Source organism: Saimiri boliviensis, chromosome 10 (assembly GCF_048565385.1).
Source record: "Saimiri boliviensis isolate mSaiBol1 chromosome 10, mSaiBol1.pri, whole genome shotgun sequence".
Taxonomy (NCBI): domain Eukaryota; kingdom Metazoa; phylum Chordata; class Mammalia; order Primates; family Cebidae; genus Saimiri; species Saimiri boliviensis.
Genome location: NC_133458.1, coordinates 49,577,766 through 49,597,269, shown reverse-complemented (window position 1 = coordinate 49,597,269; position 19,504 = coordinate 49,577,766). Strand labels below are relative to the sequence as shown.

General features: G+C 38.1%; 1 protein-coding gene across 1 annotated transcript in view; it reads left to right on the top strand.

The window, feature by feature from the left end:
- The window catches only part of PRKAR2B (protein kinase cAMP-dependent type II regulatory subunit beta), a 103,362-nt gene that overhangs the window by 48,324 nt on the left and 35,534 nt on the right, over nucleotides 1-19,504 (top strand). The window contains exon 3 of the mRNA XM_003921320.4: nucleotides 18,449-18,501. Coding sequence (XP_003921369.3) covers nucleotides 18,449-18,501 — 53 coding nt within the window. The remainder of the gene's footprint in view (nucleotides 1-18,448; nucleotides 18,502-19,504) is intronic.

The following is a 19,504-nucleotide window of genomic DNA, read 5'->3' as shown; positions in this document are numbered from 1 at the left end:
AAATAGAAACATAAGTAAGGTTCATTCTGTGTTTCTGCATAGAAGAGCGTATTTAATTCTAACTGGTGTATTTATTTTGGGGAGAAGTGTCCATGAGGATATGGCATTTGAGCAGAGATTTGAGGGAGAAGGACAATTTTTATTGGTGGGAATGGGTAGTGGAAGGAATAAATTTCCAGTTGAGCAAACCATGTAAACTGATATGATGTTCAGAGAGTAGTGAATAGTCGATAAGGTTTGAAATATGTGAGCTTTATTATAGGAAGAAGAGGGCCTAAATACAGGTTTGGATCTGATTGTGGGGAAGGGTAGCCTTGAAAGCCACTGGAAGAGTTTGAGTTTTATTCTGTATGTGGTGGGGAAACATTAATTTTTTTCCTGTTGTTGTTAGAGAATGAAATTAGCAGATTTATAATTCCCAGAAATGGTCAGGATAGAATCGTGAAGCTTCAAAATAGTTCTGTATAGTCCTACCCACTCCTTTCATGTTGATCATTATCCAGGAAGCAGCTGAGAGGAGATGATCTCTTTCAGGGGATAGCTTCATTTAAGGATTGAGCACTCTTATTAAAGTGTATGTGGACTGGAGGAAAATGAGGGACATAGACTATCAGCCTGTTCGTCTGCTATTGTCTGTATGTTACGTATGTTATAAACCCAACAATTTAGTGTTATAGTTGTTGCTTTATGAAATTTGATGTCTTAAGAAAATTAAGGGAACAGCAAAAATTTATATTTAGTCTTTTCTGTTTACTCGCATACTTAAATTTTTTAAAAATTTGTCTACGTATTTTTATTATAATTTTTAATACAACAGAAAATTTACCATTTTAACTATTTGTAGGTGCATAATTCTGTGATATTAAGTTCATTCACATTGCTGTGCACCCATTATCACCATCCATCCACAGAACTTTTTCATCTTCACAACCTGAAACTCTGTACCTGTTAAATGCTTAACTCCTCATTCTCTTCTGTTCCCAGCCCCTGCAGCCATTATTCTTTCTGTCTCTTTGAATTTGAATACCCTTGGTACCTCATAGAAGAGGACTTGTACAATATTCATCCTTTGGTGACTGGCTTCTTTCACTTTGTGTAATGTTTTCAGGGTTCATTCGTGTTGTAGCATGTGTCAGAATTTCCTTCCTTTTTAAAATGAAAGAATTTTCTATTATATGTAAATATCACATGTGTTTATTCATTCATCTGTTGATGGACACTTGGGTTGCTTCCACCTTTGGCTATTGTGAATAATGCTGTTGTGAATATGGATGTACAAATATCTGTTTGCGTCTCTGCTTTCAATTCTTTCAGGTATATACCCAAAAGTGGACTTGCTGAATCATGTGGTGATTCTGTTTATTTTTTTTTGAGGAACCGCTGTGCTATTTTCCATGGTGGCTGCACCATTTTACATTCCCACCAACATCGCACAAGGGTTCCAGTTTCTCCGTATTTTTACCAACACTTGTTATTTCGGTTTTTTGATAATAGCCAAATACCCATTAGGTTGGCTCTTATCTCATTGTGATTTTCACTTGTTTTTTTTCCAATGATTTTGTGCTATTACAGAAATATCTACTTAAGTCCTGTGCCCACTTTTAAATTGGGTTGCTTGTTTTTTGTGGTTGTTGAGTTGTTGGAGTTCTCTATATATTCTAGATATTAACCCCTTATCAGATACATGATTTATAAATATTTTATATCATTCTGTGGGTCAGATATTTAGCTTTTCTGGTGCTGTTTGTTTCTTCCTGTTGATTTGAGTTACTGTCTAGTATCATTTCCTGTTAGCCTGAAAGAGTTCCTTTAATTTCTTGTTAGGCACATTTGCTGGCTGCAGATACTCCCAGTTAGTGTTTATCCATCTGGGCATGAGTTCATTTCACTGTTAAAAGATAGTTTTGCTAGATATAGGATTCTTGGGCAATAGTTTTTTCTATTAGCACTTTTAATACACCATCTTACTACCTTCTGACTTATATTGTTTCTGAGGAGAAGTTAGTAGTGGTTTTGTTCTTTCCCTGTATGAAGTAAATCATTTTTCTCTTACTGCCTTGACAGTTTTCTCTGGTTTCTACTTTAATAGTTTGACAAAAAGTGTGTGGGTGTGGATTTCACTGTGTTTATTCTATGCTGAGGTTCATTGAACTTCTAGAATCTATAGTTTGTTTTTGTAAAACTTGGAAAGTTGTTGGCCATTTTATTCTGTTTTCCTCTGTGACAGAGTCTTGCTCTGTCACCCAGGCTGGAGTGCAGTGGCACGATCTTGGCTTGCTGCAACCTTTGTCTCCCAGGTTCAAGTGATTCTCCTGCCACAGCCTCCCAAGTACCTGCAACTACAAGTGCATGCCACCATGTCCAGCTAATTTTTTGTGTTTTTAGTGGAGACGGGGTTTCACTGTGTTAGCCAGGATGGTCTCCATCTCCTGACCTAATGATCTGCCCACCTCAGCCTCCCAAAGTGCTGGGATTACAGGTGAGAGTCACTGCACCTGGCCCCCATTGTTTATGGAACTTCTTTTATACGTAGGCAAGTATACTTGATGTCTCACATGTGTCTGAGACTGTCCATTTTTATTCATTCTTTTTTCCCCTGTTTTTCACATTGGATAATTTCTCTATCATCAGGTTCCTGAATCTTTTCTTTTGCCAATTCAAATTGCTTTAGCTGACCAAATGAGTTTTTCATCTCAGTTATTGTGCTTTTTAACTCCAGAATTTCCATATAGTTTTTTTTAAAAAAAATAACTTCTCTCTGTATTGAGACCCCATATTTGTTAAGTCATTCTCATTACTCTTTGATTGATTAATCCTTTAGCTCTTTGAACATATTTATAATAGCTGCCTTGAAATCTTTGCTAAGTCTAACAAACTGGGCCCAGTTGGAGACCATTTCTGTTGACCAGAGTGTGGATCACACTTCCTGTTTCTCTGCATGTCTTGTAAGTTTGCTGAGGACCAGACATTTTCGATCATATATTTTAGCAGTTCTGGTTCTGATTTCCTCTCTCTTTGGGTTGTTACTTTTTTTTTTTTAGTAAATTGTCTGTGCTAAATCTGTATGCTCTTTCTTTGCCATGGTATGTGGCTGCCAGTGTTTCTGCTTTTTGTTTGTATTTTTAATCCTGGCTTCTCAGGGTTAGCTCCTGTGTCTTCATGATGCAGTGACCAGTGATTGGTCAAGTTGTAAGGGTAATGAGAATTGTGCACGTTTGGGGGGGCATATTCAAATTTCAGGCAATTTTCAAGTATACTGAAGTATACTAGCTTTTACTTTCTGCCAAACTAACTCATTTCTCCTGTCAGTGTGCTGTAGCCTCCTGGACAGCCTAGAGATATGTAGAGAGCTAGGGCACTGCCCAGTTTTTTCTCCTTACCCACACAGCCTTCCAGGCAGCCATGGATGCTTGGAGAGTTTATCAAGTGCCTCCTTGACTGCCTCATTTTCTGTTAAATTTCTGGTTAGTTTGCTAGTCTGTTCGCTGCAGCCAGGCCTCAGGCTCTCTGAGCTTCTAACCTTCCTGCTTGTCTGTTGCCCAGGTCACTATAATTAATAGTGCTGCTGGTAGGTTTTTTTGGTTTTGTTTTGTTTTTGCCTTTCTTGTATTCTCTCAGTCAAATTAGCCTCTTGCTGCAAAGCTGCTAGAACCACCACGCTGACTAACCTGGTAGGTGAGGGATTGCATCCCTAGGCAGGAATGCCATGGGCTACCACTGTCCTAACTCAAAACCAGTAGTTTTTCATGAATGAGTGCTTAATTGGTTATATGCCTTTGGTTAATTTCCAGAGACCTGTTTTTTGTTTTTGTTTTGTTTTCTTTGCAGTTTTGTTTAGTTTCCTTGCCTTTTGAGATGAGGACTGACCATGCTTCTCATTCTGCTGTATTGTACCTCTAAAGATAGTTTTCAAGTAATCAAGGTGGGGTAGGAGATCAACAAGACTTGTTTTCACCACTCTGTTGATCAGAACACCTTATAATAAAAAAAAAAGAAAAAAAACGAGCTAGGACTAGGAATTACAATATATTTGCATAAAACACTCCAATCAGCACCAAGACAGTTTACGAATGAGGCCATGGCAATGGCCTGGAAGTTACCTTATGTGGTTCCGGGAATTCCCCATCCCTTTTCTAGAATATTTGTGAATAACCTAAATAAACCCACCCTTTATTTAGCATATAATTAAGAATGAGTATAAATACAGCTATCCTTGAGGACTAGCTCTGGGCCATTCTGCTTATGGGATAGACCTGCTCTGTCTGTGGAGCAGCCATCTGTCTGTACACTGTTGCTCTAATAAATTTGGTTTCTTTCGCTGTCAGCTCTCTCTTGAATTGTTTCCTGAGCAAAGCCAAGAGGCCTCCCAGAGAGAGCCCCAATTTTGGGGTTCACCAGTATTACTAGGTTTTCCTCGTTTTCATTAACAATGTATTTATAATCAGGAAGAAAAGATTTTTCGTTTGAGATGGAGTCTCACTCTGTCACCCGGGCTGGAGTGCAGTGGTGCCATCTCAGCTCAATGCAGCCTCTGCCTCTGGGGTTCAAGTGATTCTCTGACCTCAAACTCCTGAGTAGCTGGGATTGCAGGTGCCTACCACCATGCCTTTGCATTTTTAGTGGAGACAGAGTTTCACCATGTTGCCCAGGTGGGTCTTGAACTCCTGACCTCAGGTGATCTGCCCGCCTTGGCCTCCCAAAGTGCTGGGATTATAGGTGTGAGCCACCACGCTTAGCTGGAAGAAAATATTTTTAAAAACATATTATTGCAAAACTCTCTTAAACATTCATATCTCAAAAAAAAAAAGAGATAATTGTAAAATTCTCTGAAATGTTCATACCTCAAACATAAGAAGGGATCAAAACAAAAATGTTTTCTTGCTAATAATCAGTCTTTCTTTAAATGTATCTGATCGCTTTTCAAAATTACTTTTTAAATTTAACACTTTCTAAAAATACACAACTTCTGTAATCAGCAGAATCGAGACGCTAAAATTTCTTGGCAAATATTTACGAACAAAATCTCATTAGCAATGGTATTGGAAAACTGAAAACTTTATTTCTAATACAAATTAAAACTTTGACATAAAAAGGAATATTGAGCCAATGTCTACCTCACTCTTGTAATAATATAGTTTCTTCTGTAACTTTGATGCAGGCAAACCCCAGGGTTCTACCAGTTTTGCTGTAAGAGGAAGCCGACTTGATTGAGAGAACACAAGAAAAGCACACACATACACAGAAATACACAAATAAAACCCCCGCCCAGCAGCGCTGTTGGTTACAGTGACCTGTGTGACAGACAGGCAGGAAGTCTAGAAACTCAGATAGCCTGAGGCTGAGCCCTGGCTGCAGCAAACAGACCAGCAAACTAACCGGAAATTTAACAAAAAATGAGACAGTCATGGAGGCACTTGATAAACTTTAAGCATCCATGACGTCTAATTGTTATGACATCTAATTGTCCCAAGGTAGACTTACTGGCTTTTTCTGTCAGTAGAGCAGTGGTGGCCATAGGTTGCAAACATCGTGGCCACCCAACTGCAACCTGGTCTAACTGTTTAGAGGAATAAGCCACTGGTCTAGGATTATTCTTGAGTGTTTCGGTTAGAACACCCAAAGCTGTTCTTTGTATTTTAGCCACATAAAGAGTGCTGGGTCAGTCCATTAGGAATGCCTGTGGGCAGGTTCTGTCTCAATGCACAGGCTCCTGATTATTTATTCCCTTTTAGAGCTTCATAGAGTGGTTTTGCTATGAGCCCAAATCTGGGAATCCAAATATGTCAGAATCTAACCATTCCCCCCAAAATTCTTAATTGTTTCTTAATATCATGGGGCTGGAGTGCCAGAAGGATCTCTTTTCATTCCTGGGCTAGAGTCCTTAGGCCAGGAATGAGAATGTATCCTATGTATTTAACTTTTTGAACAGAAATTTGGGCCTTGTTGGGGGCTATACTCAGTACCCTCATTTCTCCACAAAATTAAGGACCTGTATTGTATTTTTATCAGTCTTGCCTCTTAAGGCTGAAAATTAGTAAGGTCATTCACATGTTGTGGAAGGGATCCATTCATTAGCTATAGTTACCTTAATTCTTTTGCCAATGCATTTTCAAAGAGATGGAGATTATCCTTAAAACCTTGAGGGAGGATGGTCCAGGTAAACTGAGATGTAGCATGAGTGTCTGTGTTAGTCCATTCCAAAGCAAAAATATAGTGGAAATATGGTGGGAATCTGGGTGTAAATGTGTACTAAAGAAAGCACCCCTTTAAGTCTAATACCATGAATCAATTAGCATTTGCAGGTGTCAATATTGTGTAGGGATTAGGAGCTATCAGCTATTAGGAGTCCTTGTGTAAGGATGGGGAGTACTGCTTCATTAACGGCCCTCAGATCTACATAAATCTGTATTCCCCATTTGATTTACTTATGGGGAAAAGGCATAATGACAGGGCCAGTCAATCCTAGTCTATACTTTAAAAGCTTTGCTGTCAGGGGTTGCGTGCCCCGTTGTGTTTCTGGTCTCAAAAATTATGTGTTTTTTTTTTTTTTTTTTCCCCATGGATAACCAACATTGAGTTTTAAAGAAACCTGGACTGGGGGTGCTTTATGAGCACAGAGGTCTACTTGAGAAGTGATATGCAGTGGAAGAGAGGTCTTTACCTGTGTGAAGGCAAGCACTTAGAGCTAGACATAGTGTTGCTGCCTGGCCTATTGCATTTTTTTTGAGGCTGTCCTAATTGAACTGTGGCCTGTAAGTGAGACCTTAAGGAATCTAGAAAAGCAGTCTAGGCCCTAAAGACTTTAATCCTAGTACTGAACTGGGCTCAGAGCCAGTGCACTGGAGAGGCACACTGCTTAGAGACACCAGCTAGGGTGACTAACGGAATGCTGGCATCACCCCTCCACCAAGCCCAGGCTGCATACGTTGCAGCTCTGATTGAGACCCTTTCCTTCTGCTTGAAGAGAGCAGAGGGAAAAGTAAAGAGAACTTTGTCTTGCGTCTTTGATAACAGCTCAGCCACAGTAGTATAGGATACCTGTCGGAACCACGAGGCCGTCTTCCCAGGCCCAGGAGTGATCCTGGATGATATTTCTAGGTATGCCCAGGGATGGAAGAGAACTTACTGTCTTGAAGGGAAGGACCCAGTCCTGGCAGGACCCATCACCTGCTGACTAAAGAGCCTTGGGCACTGAATAACCAGCAGCAATACCTAGGTAGTATGCTGTGGGTCTTGGTTGAGTCTTTGAGACTTGCTGGCTTCCGGTGAGACTCTACACATTACCACCTGTGGTGGCTACAGGGAGAGACTCCTTTTGCTTGCAAAAAGCAGAGGGAAAAGTAAAGGAGACGTTATCTTGTATCTTAGGTACTAGCTCAGCCACAGGGGTTAGAGCACCAGTTGGGGTTTTTGGGTCCTCAGTTCTAGGACTTAACTCATGGATGACATTTCTGGACCTGCCGTAGGCCAGAGGGGAGCCCACTGCCCAAAGGGAGGGTCCCAATGCTAGGCACCCTTCACCGTAAGTGACTGAAGAGCCCTCCCTAATGGAACATCCGCAGTAGCCTGGCAATACTCCCCATAGGTCTATGGTGGTGGTGGCCACAGGCTGAGGTTCCTCTGCTTATGGAACGGGGAGGGAAGAGTGGGAAGGACTGTCTCATGGGTTGAGTGCCAGCACAGCCACGGTACAGTAGAATACCAAATAGACTTCTAAGATTATTGACTGTAGTCTCTGACTTACTGATGGCACCTCTGGTTCTGCCCTGGGCTTGAGAGCTCGCCACCGTGAAGGGAAGGACACAAACCCGGGTGGCTTCACCTCCTGCTGACTGTAGAGCCCCAGGGCCTTGAGTGGACATAGGCCATAGCCAGGTGGTATTCACAGCAGGCCTTGGGTGAGACCCTAGTGCTGGCTTCAGGTCTGACCAGTGCAGTCCCTGGGGTGGTGGCCACATCTCCAGGCAGCTCAAAACATAGGGAGAGACTCTGTTTGTGTTGGTATGGGAGAAAATAAGGTAAGAGAACAAGAGCCTCTGCCTGGTAACTCAGATAATTCTTCCAGATTTATCCAAAACATAGTTTTTAAATGACTACATAGATATCAATAGTATATGTGGATATTTATTTTAATTTCTTATTTATTGTTGGGAATTTAGATTTCTGTTTTTAAACTGCCATTTCTTTAGGTCAAATTATTTGATAAGCACTTATGGAATTGGGCCTTAAGAATTTAAAGACTTTTAATAATATCTTATAACTGACCCCTCTGTTTCCACCTCCACCCCCAATTTAGAATTTCACCAACAGTATGTAAGAAAGTCTATTCTAAACTCCTCAGCATGGCCAATGCGGTAGTTCATGCCAGTAATCCTAGCATGTTCGGAGGTCAAGGCAGGAGGACTGCTTGAGCCCAGGAATTCATGACCTGCCTAAGTAACATAGCAAGAGCCACCACTACCAAAGGGGAAGGAAAAAAAAAAAAAGCCAGGAATGGTGGTGTGACCCTGTAGTCCTCACTACTTGGGAGGCTAAGGCAGAAAGATAGCCTGAGCCAGGAGTTTGAGGCGGCCGTGAGCTATGATTGCATCATCGCAGAACACCCTGAGTGACAGAGCAAAATCGTGTCTTGTAAAAAAAACTAAAAACCAAACTAGGCATCTCTTCTAATACTGACTTTTATCAAAAAACAATTAAGTTTACTAATTTAAAAGACTTAAAATGCTTTATTATTAGTTTATCTCTATATGTCTTATCTGTTATTGTCTTTGTATCCTGTCATTTTTCTTTTTAAAGGTGCATTTAAATTTATCATCTCACAAATCTTGATTTAAGTCTTGATCTGAAGAAATGAAAGTTAAAAAATCTAAATTTCCAACAAAAAACACAATAAATTAAAATAAATATCCATATATATTATTGATTTATATGCAGCCACTTAAAAATTGTTTTACAGGAATACCTAATAATATAGAAAAATGTTCACCAAATCTTATTTTTATTTTTTTAAAGTAGACTTTGTAAGACAAATGTGTAGTTTGAACTCATAGAAAATATTCATGAAAAAAAGTCTGGTGAGTTCCCCCTTACAAAATGGAAATGGAAGTTTTCAAGAAGAAATACTTAATGTAATATGGGTTTATTTCTTTTGCCTTTAAATAATGAAAAAACCAGTCTGAATTGTATTTTTTGTAAATATACATTCTGTTTTGAACCTTTGTATATTGATTTGCGTTACTGTGTCACAATTTGCTTATGTTTAATAGCATCGAGAATTTTTTTTTAGACTTCTGATAATCAGTGGAGAGGCTTGATTGAAATATGTTCCCCTAAAGCCCATATTTGATAGTTTTATTACTAAATTTAGAAGCCAGTAATTGACTGAACTATTTTCTTATAATTATGGCTATATTTTAGTTCAGATTTCTCATCCGAAAGCCATCAGGTCAAATGATACTTGTTCTGAAAATATATTAATAAACTGGAAGCATCCTGTAATGTTTCTGTTCCTATAATTCTCTGATATGTGTATGCTAGGCAGCATTAGTCTCAAAAACAGTAAAAAAAAAAAAAAAAAAACTATTCAGAAGCTTTAAGTAACTCTAGCTTTACTATATCAGACAGAATTGTATTCTGATAAATGTAGCTATATCATTCATTATCAGTTAGTATTTATATTTACAAGAATGTGATTCGAGATCTCAGGCTAAAATAAATGCCAAGAGGTGATCACATTATCTAAGCAATTAGAGCATTGGCAAAAATTCTTGGGAAGCTGTTTGTTGACTTTTTAATCAAAGAGTTAGAATTCTGTTTTTATTTCACGTTGGCATTTCACTTTCTTAAAATTCATAATATTCATCAACTGCAGTGCTCAGAAATCCTTATCAGACCATTTTCAGCAAATTACAAATATAATTTCTGTTACAGCACTGTCCTCTAGTACAAGTTGATCTACTTCCTCACTGCTGCTTAATAGTTCTGGAGAACAGCAGTGAGAATTCTGATTAGTAGCAAACAACATGGACTTTAAAACATGGATGGTTTCCCAAACGCATTCTCCTCAGAATTCTTGTTCTTGCTCTTTTTACTGTATCTGTTTATCTTATTCTTGGTCATTTGTGAGGTTTTATTTTTTGTCTTAAACAAAATTTAAATAGAGAATTTGTAAAATACCTTGGATTACATGCACCTGTCTTTTCTTGGGTTAATATTGTATCTTTATATGAGAAACGCTGGGAGCTACAGGGGACCACTGTTCCATTGTGAAAGAGAGTAAAAGTTTGTATGGTGTTTCCTCCATTCTCAGAATCCCACAGGCTACACATGATATATGAACAGTAGAATTAAGTAGAATATTTGAGCCTATCCTATTCTGGACTCATCCTCTTAGAAATGTTCCATATTGATAGGATTCCTTTTATAAGCCGATTGAATGCTGTGTCCTCTTAATTGTGCCATGCTATAAATAAGTCAATTATTAAAATAAATGGTTGATGTTTTACAGACTGAATGCATACTTGTAGAGCATGTGGTAGGAAGAAATTTTATTGAGAATAGTTCCAGTGATTGAGTACACATACTAGTGTTTAACACTTTGGAACCCAAGAGTAGTATACAAAATTACTTACAAAATGATGTGGGTTCTGACATAGGATATTGTTTTTTCTTTGAAGGCATTTTTGAAGAAAAAAAATTACATTAAAAAAAAACGGGGCCGGGTGCGGTGGCTCAAGCCTGTAATCCCAGCACTTTGGGAGGCCGAGGCGGGTGGATCATAAGGTCAAGAGATCGAGACCATCTTGGTCAACAAGGTGAAACCCCGTCTCTACTAAAAATACAAAAAATTAGCTGGACATGGTGGTTCGTGCCTGTAATCCCAGCTACTCAGGAGGCTGAGGCAGGAGAATTGCCTGAACCCAGGAGGCGGAGGTTGCGGTGAGCCGAGATCGTGCCATTGCACTCCAGCCTGGGTAACAAGAGCGAAACTCCGTCTCAAAAAAAAAAAAAAAAAAAAAAAAAAAAAAAAAAAAAAAAACGAATTAAAGATGTTGGTGTGTACAGATTTTTTGTTTTTCGTTTTGAGATGAAGTCTCTTTCTTTTGCCCAGGTTAGAGTGCAGTGGTCTCTCTCTGCTCACTGCTGCCTCCACCTCCTCAGTTCAAGCAATTCCTGTGCCTCAGCCTGTTAAGTAGCTGGGATTACAGATGAGCACCACCACACCTGGTTAATTTTTGTTTTTTGTGTGTGTGTTTCTTTTTTAGTACAGATGGGGTTTTACCATATTGGCCGGGTTGGTCTTGAGCTTCAGACCTTAGGTGATACGCCCACCTCGGGCTCCCAAAGTACTGTGATTATAGGCATGACCTACTGTGTCTGGCCAGCATGTACAGTTTTAATAAGAGGAAAATAGCAAAGGATGAGCAAGTTTTTATTTGTTTGAAGCTCTCAATTGCTGCTTGTTTATTTCAGCAATAACCTTCCCAATAGTGTCCTGAACTTGATGTTTATGTTTGAGTGTGAATGTTTATGAATTAATTATATAGCCACTTAAAGAGCAGTGGTATACATGTAAAGGAGGATTGTTTTAAGAAACATTAAAACATAAAAATGAATTAGTAAATTTGGAGTTTTATTCTAAATACTTCAGTTAAAGGGCTACATAAATAATGGTTTTATAATGAATGATGGCAATTTTGTCAAATATTTAAAATATCTAAAATATTTATGAGCTAGAAGAATGTTTTATAGTAGAAATAACAGGAAAAAAAGTTTCCTAGAAATTTTTTTAGAAATAGTAATTACATGTTGGGATGGTTTACAACCTACATAAATAAAGGTCTGAAATACAGTTTTATAGAGAACTAGGAAGTGGTTTGTGAATAGCTGATTCTTAAAGCTCCTTTGATAACCTTGGGAAGAGGCAGAGCATCCTAGATTAAATAGAAATTGTATTTCTGTTATTTCAGCAAGACAGGATTATACAGTTAAGTATCTTGGCTAAAATCTTTATAGTAAAATTCTGCTGACTTGAACATAGCTGGTCTGGGAATTAACTATTCACTTAAGTACTATTTCATGAACAGTGCCAAAATTTCTGCCAGAAAGGTAAAAGATATATTTATATTGGTTTTTGTAGCTGAAATGTAGTCTGTAACGGAGTGGATTATAATAACTTTTAATATTTTGATGCAGGAAGTAGGAAAATGTTAAAAATTGAAAGGTGATTTTAAGGAAATTGTAATGGTTCTGTTCAGAGTTTATGAAACAGCCTTATTCTGTAGCTATTTTAGTTATGAACTTCCCCCTATTTTTATGTAAATGGTGATGTCAATTTCAACCCTTCCTCTATTTGCCTTAAGCTAGAGAAAGAGGGGGAGAGAGAAAGAGAATGAGAGAGAAACACCTTGTGTTGGGGCAGTCAGATGGTTTCTTTGGTAGTCATCAGTGCTATTCACAAAATTCTGGTTTTCTCCCCTTCTGAGGTTGTAGTAACACTTGCCCTTCCCCATCTTCTTAAAGTTAGAACTGACCATATAACTTGCCTAATGCAATGTGATATATATTCCTTCTGGGCAGAAGAGACATCTGTCACTTCCAGGCAGAAGCTTTAGGGACTGGTGGCCTTCCAAATTGAGGAGGCTGCATCAGCCTGCAGCCTTCAGCAAAGACCATGTGGAAGCAAGTACCTGCTCTCCTGAGGTGGACATGCTGTGTGACCAAGAAATACACTTATGTTGTTTTGAGTCACTGAGATTATGGGAGTGTTTGTTACTGTTGTGTAAGCCAGTTTAATCCGACGTATGCAGTATGCAGTCTCTTTATCTCTAAGGAAGAAGATAGTAACATTTCTCACCAACTAAAATGACCATTTATTTCCTCAGCCATTTTTGTTAACATTTACTGTGTGCCAGTCACTGTTGTAGGTGCTAGGAATACAGCAGGAAACAAAACAAAGCAATCTATTCTTCTCACTCTTTATTATTTTTTAGGGAGCCTCCTTTGCTGTGAAGCCTCCCCCTTTCCTCTGAGCAGCTGGTTGTTCCTTTCTTGTCTGTGTTCCTCCAGCACTTTGTAGATAATTGTCATTGTGGCACTGGTGTTATCATGATCATTCTATTTCTGTCTTGATTTCTAGACTAGCCATTTCTATAAATGTTTTAAATATAGTGCGTATATAATATTGAAAGTAATAGAAAATGTTTAGGCAAAACAAGTTGCAGGTTATATAAAATGTATAACAAAAGAATATGTATATATATATATATATATATATATATATGCATACACACACACACACACACGTACACATGCACATACACATAGATGCTTTGCATTATCCCTTTATTCTGTTTGTGTCATCCCCCACATCTCAAAAAATACTTTTTGAATGAATAAACAAGGCTTCCTGTGGGCCCTTTGCCTGAATATGATTTGGGAACAAGATGTGAACTTCTGTCTTTTGGGCATGTTCTTCAGTTGCCTTTGCTCTGTGAATTCAAATTTAGGACTATTACTAATAGATGAGAACAGGTCTATACCAAATTACCTGGGCAGAAATGTGGATGAATGTGGGGCGGGGGGAGGCCTATTAACTTGTCATCGTGCCTCTTAGCTAAGTATATGTAACTGTACAGCCTTTTACCAGTGTTTCTCAATCTTTATTCCAGTATCACCCCCTACCCCAGTCTCTTTAGGTTGTTTCTCCCTAAGTGCCCCCAATTAGATTTTACTGCCACCGAAATACTGTATATCTGTTTATGTATTGAATGTATATCTGTGCTTTATAAAAAAAATACAGGAAGTCTTTTTGCCCCTCTAAGAACCAGTTTTCTTGGTTGATGCATGCCTTAAACTAATATTTGAAAAAGGTAAATTTTTTCCTTTGTAGGAGGGCATTTCCACTTCAATAAGCTAAGTTTAACTCTATTGAGTCACAACTGTGTTATTTAATACACCTGTGCTCTTATAAGAGCTTTATTTTAAGCTAATTATTATTTAAATAGTATGCTAAAATCTTAGTTTATTGAGAACATTGGCACATTCACTTTTATAGATTTTATATAAATCAATTTTTCTGGATTGAAGGCCTCTAAACCATGCAGTCATTCTGTGCGAGCTGTATTTGCCTTTCATGCCTTCAGCACATACTTACTGAGCGTCTACTGTGTGCAGGACTCTGCCAGAGCTGAGGACCCAGTGACTGGTGGAGTCCAGTCTGCTTTCTTTAATTCCTTGCTAGCAAGAATGCAAATATGGGTTATGTATACTTGTCCAGTGCAGAGTCCTTTTCAATGTACTGATTTTTAAATCATTAGCAACAAAATGTTGTGGGCTTTTGGTGAAAAACCCTCGGAGTTGAATAACCCCTCATCTATCATTCTATTTGTATAGCGCATGAAAAGATTGAGGGCCACGTCCCACAAGGTGCGAAGTCAGTATAGTTCATATTTTCCTGTTCTGTCCTGCAACCTGTAACCATTGTCTGGCTACACCAGTGTACATTCTTCTCTTTACAATGTGGGAATCTGTTTAAATTCTTGAGCCATTCTGTATAACCAGTGTAGTACATAAATACATGCGTACACAACCGAACAGGGAAACCTCCATATAATATTCACTTAAAGAATAAGGTTCTGGTTCTGACCACTGTTTAATTGCCAAACAAAAAGAATGAAGTACATAATTTCAAGCTAAATTTCAGATTTCATAGGAGGTATGGGGCAAATACATTTCAGAAAGAATATGGGGCAGTACAAGTTATCTGGAGGCTTTGGCTTGAGTGTCCATCCAGGGATAGAGCCATTCATTCATTTATTTGTTATGGCAACATTTACTGGCCTCCTAATATTTGTGCCAGGCCTTTGGCAAGTAAGACAAAAGGCCCTCATTTTCACTCATCCTCTCTGTCCCCATTTCTTGGACAAACTGTGTAGTTTTAACATTAAGCAAGTTTTCCTTCATTCATTTTTTCCATGTGTGTTTGAGCATGTGTAATTTAAGTACATTATTGTGATATGTTAAAAAAAGACATCTCTGCCCTCAAGGACATTGCATGCTTGTTTGTTGATCAACCAGTCATTTATTTATTTATTTTTTAAAAAGTGCAATGAGCTAGTAGGCAATGTGCCAGGTCAGTGCTAGGGAAATACAGAGATGAACAAGAGCACACGGTCCCTGGAGGTTTATGGCTCAGCCTGGAGAGGCAAGCTGCTTATAACATCTTTGGAAACATGCAGTGTGGTAAACGACAATAATGAGCCCTTCTACTGTACTGCAAAAGTGCAAAGGGTGAGCACAAAAGTGGAGTTTCCTGGATTAGTTCTGTGTGGGTCAAGATGCCACTCTTGATCTGACTTTTTAGTTGAGGCTGGAGAGAAGAGATGGCTTGGAAGGGAGATTAGGAGTTCCAACCAGAAGAAACAGTTTAAGTGATGATAAGGAGCTATAAGGCACCATGACAGCTTCACAAAACTGCAAATACTTTATTTTCGTTTGGTTATAGGAGGTGAGGGTAGATGAATTCTAATGTAGTGAAACAATTGTAACAGGAATGCCAAGAACTAAGTCCTGTAGTATTGGCACAATATATAGCTCAGTAAAACAGCCCAGAAACAGACAGACAAACATACTGTGTCATAAAGTGGCTATCACAGATCAACAGGCTGCTAAGTAATAATACTGTGACAATTGATAAACTATTTGGAAAGATAATAGATTCTTACTCCATATGATTTTTAGGGTTTAGGGGCTAGGCGCTTAGAAATTTGAGAATTAGGATTGCTTTCTGTGAATTAAAATTTAACATAAACACTAATGGATCAGAGGGTGTGTATGTGTGTGTGTGTGTGTGTGTGTGTGTATGTGGAAAACAAGTTACCTGAAACAACCAATTATTTTGCCTACTGTCTACTGCACCACCTCGTTGAATGTGTTGATTCTATGAACATGGCCAGCTTCGTGGGCCCTGCACTGTCAAGGGCTGTGCATTTGCTTTAATGCTCTGCTTTTGTTGTCTTCTGGAAAGTCTTAATATTTGAAGATGGGGCCCATATATATTTTTTTTTCTTGCTCAAATTATGTAGCAGTCCTGCCTATGAAGTTGGCCATCTCTAAGGACAGAAAATTAGAGAACCAAGCTTTAGAAGTAGATGTCTTTGTGCTCTCTGGAGAGTTGCAGCCAACCCAGTTAATGTGTCCCAGACACATTGGCAGAGCCATCCCTATTGAGTGCCTCAGGCTGTCCAGCCTGATACTATGAAACATTCAAGTTATTTAACAGATTTTATTACTTCTCATTTCCTGCTCACCAAGCAATCTTTCAGTAGTGGCTTGGCTGTTTCTGTGGTTTTCCAGCAGGGAGAGATGTAGCTAGTTGGGCTGGTCCCATCCTTTGCTCAGGAAGGTAGTTACTAAATTGGCATTCTGGTTTCATGTGTCAATGAGGTTCTTTTAATGTGAGCCTGCTTCTGCATGACTCGTCCATTTCTGTTATATTTCTGAGGCGGAAGGCTGAAGTCCAGGAATTATGCTGGTAAATTCACCAAAGCAGTCATATGTAGAATAGTGGTTCAGAGCAAGAGCTTTGGAGTCAAGACAGACAGTCCTGGATAAAATGTAGGTCCTGTCACTTACTAGGAAGATCTTGGCTTTCCTGTGCCCTAGTGTTTTATCTGTCAAGTGATGACATTAACACCTACGTTAAGATTGTTGTGAGATTGAATGAGATAATGTACTTTAGATCAGGGCTTCTCAGCCTCAGTACTGCTGACATTTTCGGCCAGATAATTCTTTCTGTTCAGGGTGGGACATTCCGTACATCATAGGGTGCTTCCAGCATCACTGGCCTGTACCCAGTAGCTGCTAGTGGCATCCTTCTAACCCCCTGTCGTCATGACAATTAAAATGTCACAGAGGCAAAATTACCCCTGTGGAGGGCACAATAGGACTTGGTTAAGAATCACTGGTCCAGGTGTATAGAGTGGTCCCTGGGGAAAAGAAAATGCCAAGTTTTGTGATTATGATAATAATGGGAATAGTGGTACCAAAGATGATAATACTTTTGAGGCCACCCTGAGGCCACCAGGAAGACATTGGTCCTTTCATTTGTTCTTTGTTCCTAAGTGTTTACATCTATGCCAGAAAAAACTCCATATAGATTAAATAGCACATGTAAAAATCTCTGCCTTTAAACAACTGAATGAAAAAGAAGTAAATCTTTAGATTTGTAAATAAGAAAAGGGTTTTCAGGGTCAAAAGCAGTGGTACTTCTGTGATGTTTAATGTTGAGTTTAAAACACACTGGGGAATTTTCTGTCTTTATAGATGTCATGACATTAAAAATAAACATGCATAGTCTATAAAAACTTTATAATAATCATTGAAAAGCAAATTGAATAAAATGATTATGAGTAATATGACAGACAAAGTGGTATTAAAATACTAATTTAAGTCAAAAAGAAAACCAGATATTTCCTATAGAGATGGACAAAGGAGGAAATACCATCAGCCTGTACACATTTGAAAATAGTTCAAATTTAATAATTTTTTAAAAATTTAAATTATTTAAATTGACAAAGGTTTTAAGTAATAGTATCCATTTCTGTTGTATAGTTAGGGGAATCTTCTTACATATTTTTTATCGGACAGTGGATGGGTACAACCCTTCTAGAAAGAAACATAGTGATAAATGTGCTCTAAAAATGGTTACACCATTTAATAGTCCTCGAAAATAACTTTGGGAATAATGCTACAGCATACTTTGAAATGTAGACAAATATTTATGCATGACGATGTTTATTGCAAAGTTGTTTTACTATCAGCCAGCTAAATGTTCAGCATTAGAGAAGTAGTTAATTATAGCATATGATAATTTGCAGTCTTTAAATGCAGTTTTTACACAGGGTTTCTAATGATTGTTCTCATAGAGTTAAATCAAAAAAGCAGGTTTTTAAGTTACATATTCAATATAAACTCAACCCAGAAGAAAGACTGGAAGGAAATATGCAAAATGTTAATATTTGTTCCTGAAGTATGTAAAATGTTAATATTTGTTCCATAATATTTGGATTATGGATAATTCATGAAAGTTAGTCACAACTATATAATTAAATGGATTATTTCATGGCAGACAGCCTTTTCTTTTGTTTCTGTTGTTTTAAGTCATGTTTAGATATTATGCCTTGGAAATGAAAATGAAAGGATTTAAGCTATATTTGTCTAAATAGGAGAAATCAATGCCCTAAAATACAGCTTTATTTTTAAATAAACTCATTATTAATTGCAATATGAAACCAGTTTTAAGGGGTAGACTGCTTTCCCTCGTTGAGGTGAATTAATTTTTTTTATACTGTGGTACCCTTTTTGTTCATTAAATGTTAACGATGTACTCATTGTAGTATGGTTTTTGATGAAACTATCTTTAAAATGTTCATTTTTATGTTTATAGTGTGTGCAGAAGCTTATAATCCTGATGAAGAAGAAGACGATGCAGAGTCCAGGGTATGTAATTTACTGAAAGAATGAATTTTAATGGATGCCCTTGTCATACTGTCTATAAAATAATAATAGAAAAGGTGTTAACAGGCACACAGGTTAACAGGAGACAGAATGGAGTTGTTTTGACTATTTCTTTTCCCAGTCTTATCTCCAGTAGCCTACTCCTGCTGTGTGTCTTGCAGACTTGTTTTTATCCAAAGAGTATTTTTCTTTGCAAAATATATCCTGGTGATGAAAAATGTTTTCAGCTGTCTTTCTCATAGTGATAATATTATTTTTCTTAGACAGCATTTCCAGTAAACAAAAATACCGAGAAAGACCTTCTATTCCTGTTAATTTCTGTTGCTGCTCAGAGTAGCAACAGAAAGCTACTCTGAAACAAACAAATCACAGTAAAATTACATCCAGCGTGTCAGTACACAGTTAGGATTATTTTTTAAATCTGTGAGTCTTCATAGTTTGCTCAGCAGCGGACCTCTTGCAGGCCCTAATGTTTTTGTAAGAGCTCATCCACTGTGGTTTGAGGACTTTTTAAGCTGTCTTTCAGCTCAGTTCTATTCTGTATTTAGCAAAAAGTAAACTAAGAGATTACCATGGCTGGAGATGGAAGGTAATAATTTCTGTGCCACCCTCCTCCCCTTTTTTTGAGTACATACGTTGCAAAGTGCCTCTTGTCTCTTTGGCCTCAAACAGTATCAACAAAAACTTATTTTTGTAGCTCTGAAAAGTACCTAAGTAAGATTGAGGTTTCATGTGGAGAAGCAGATAATACATCCCTAAGTCATTACATCATTAAGCTCCTTGAAACGTATGTAAAATCCAGTGGCATCAGGAGGTTTAGAAAACGGAAGATATTGAAATCCCATTTTATTCCTGGACCCGTGGGGATTCCCACTACCAGGGAAGCTCATTTCTCAATACTAGAACTTCAGTTATTTTCATGAAGTCCATAAATCCCAGCCTGGAAATTATGTTGTTTTAGGATTAAGGTATTTTTCCTAAGCTG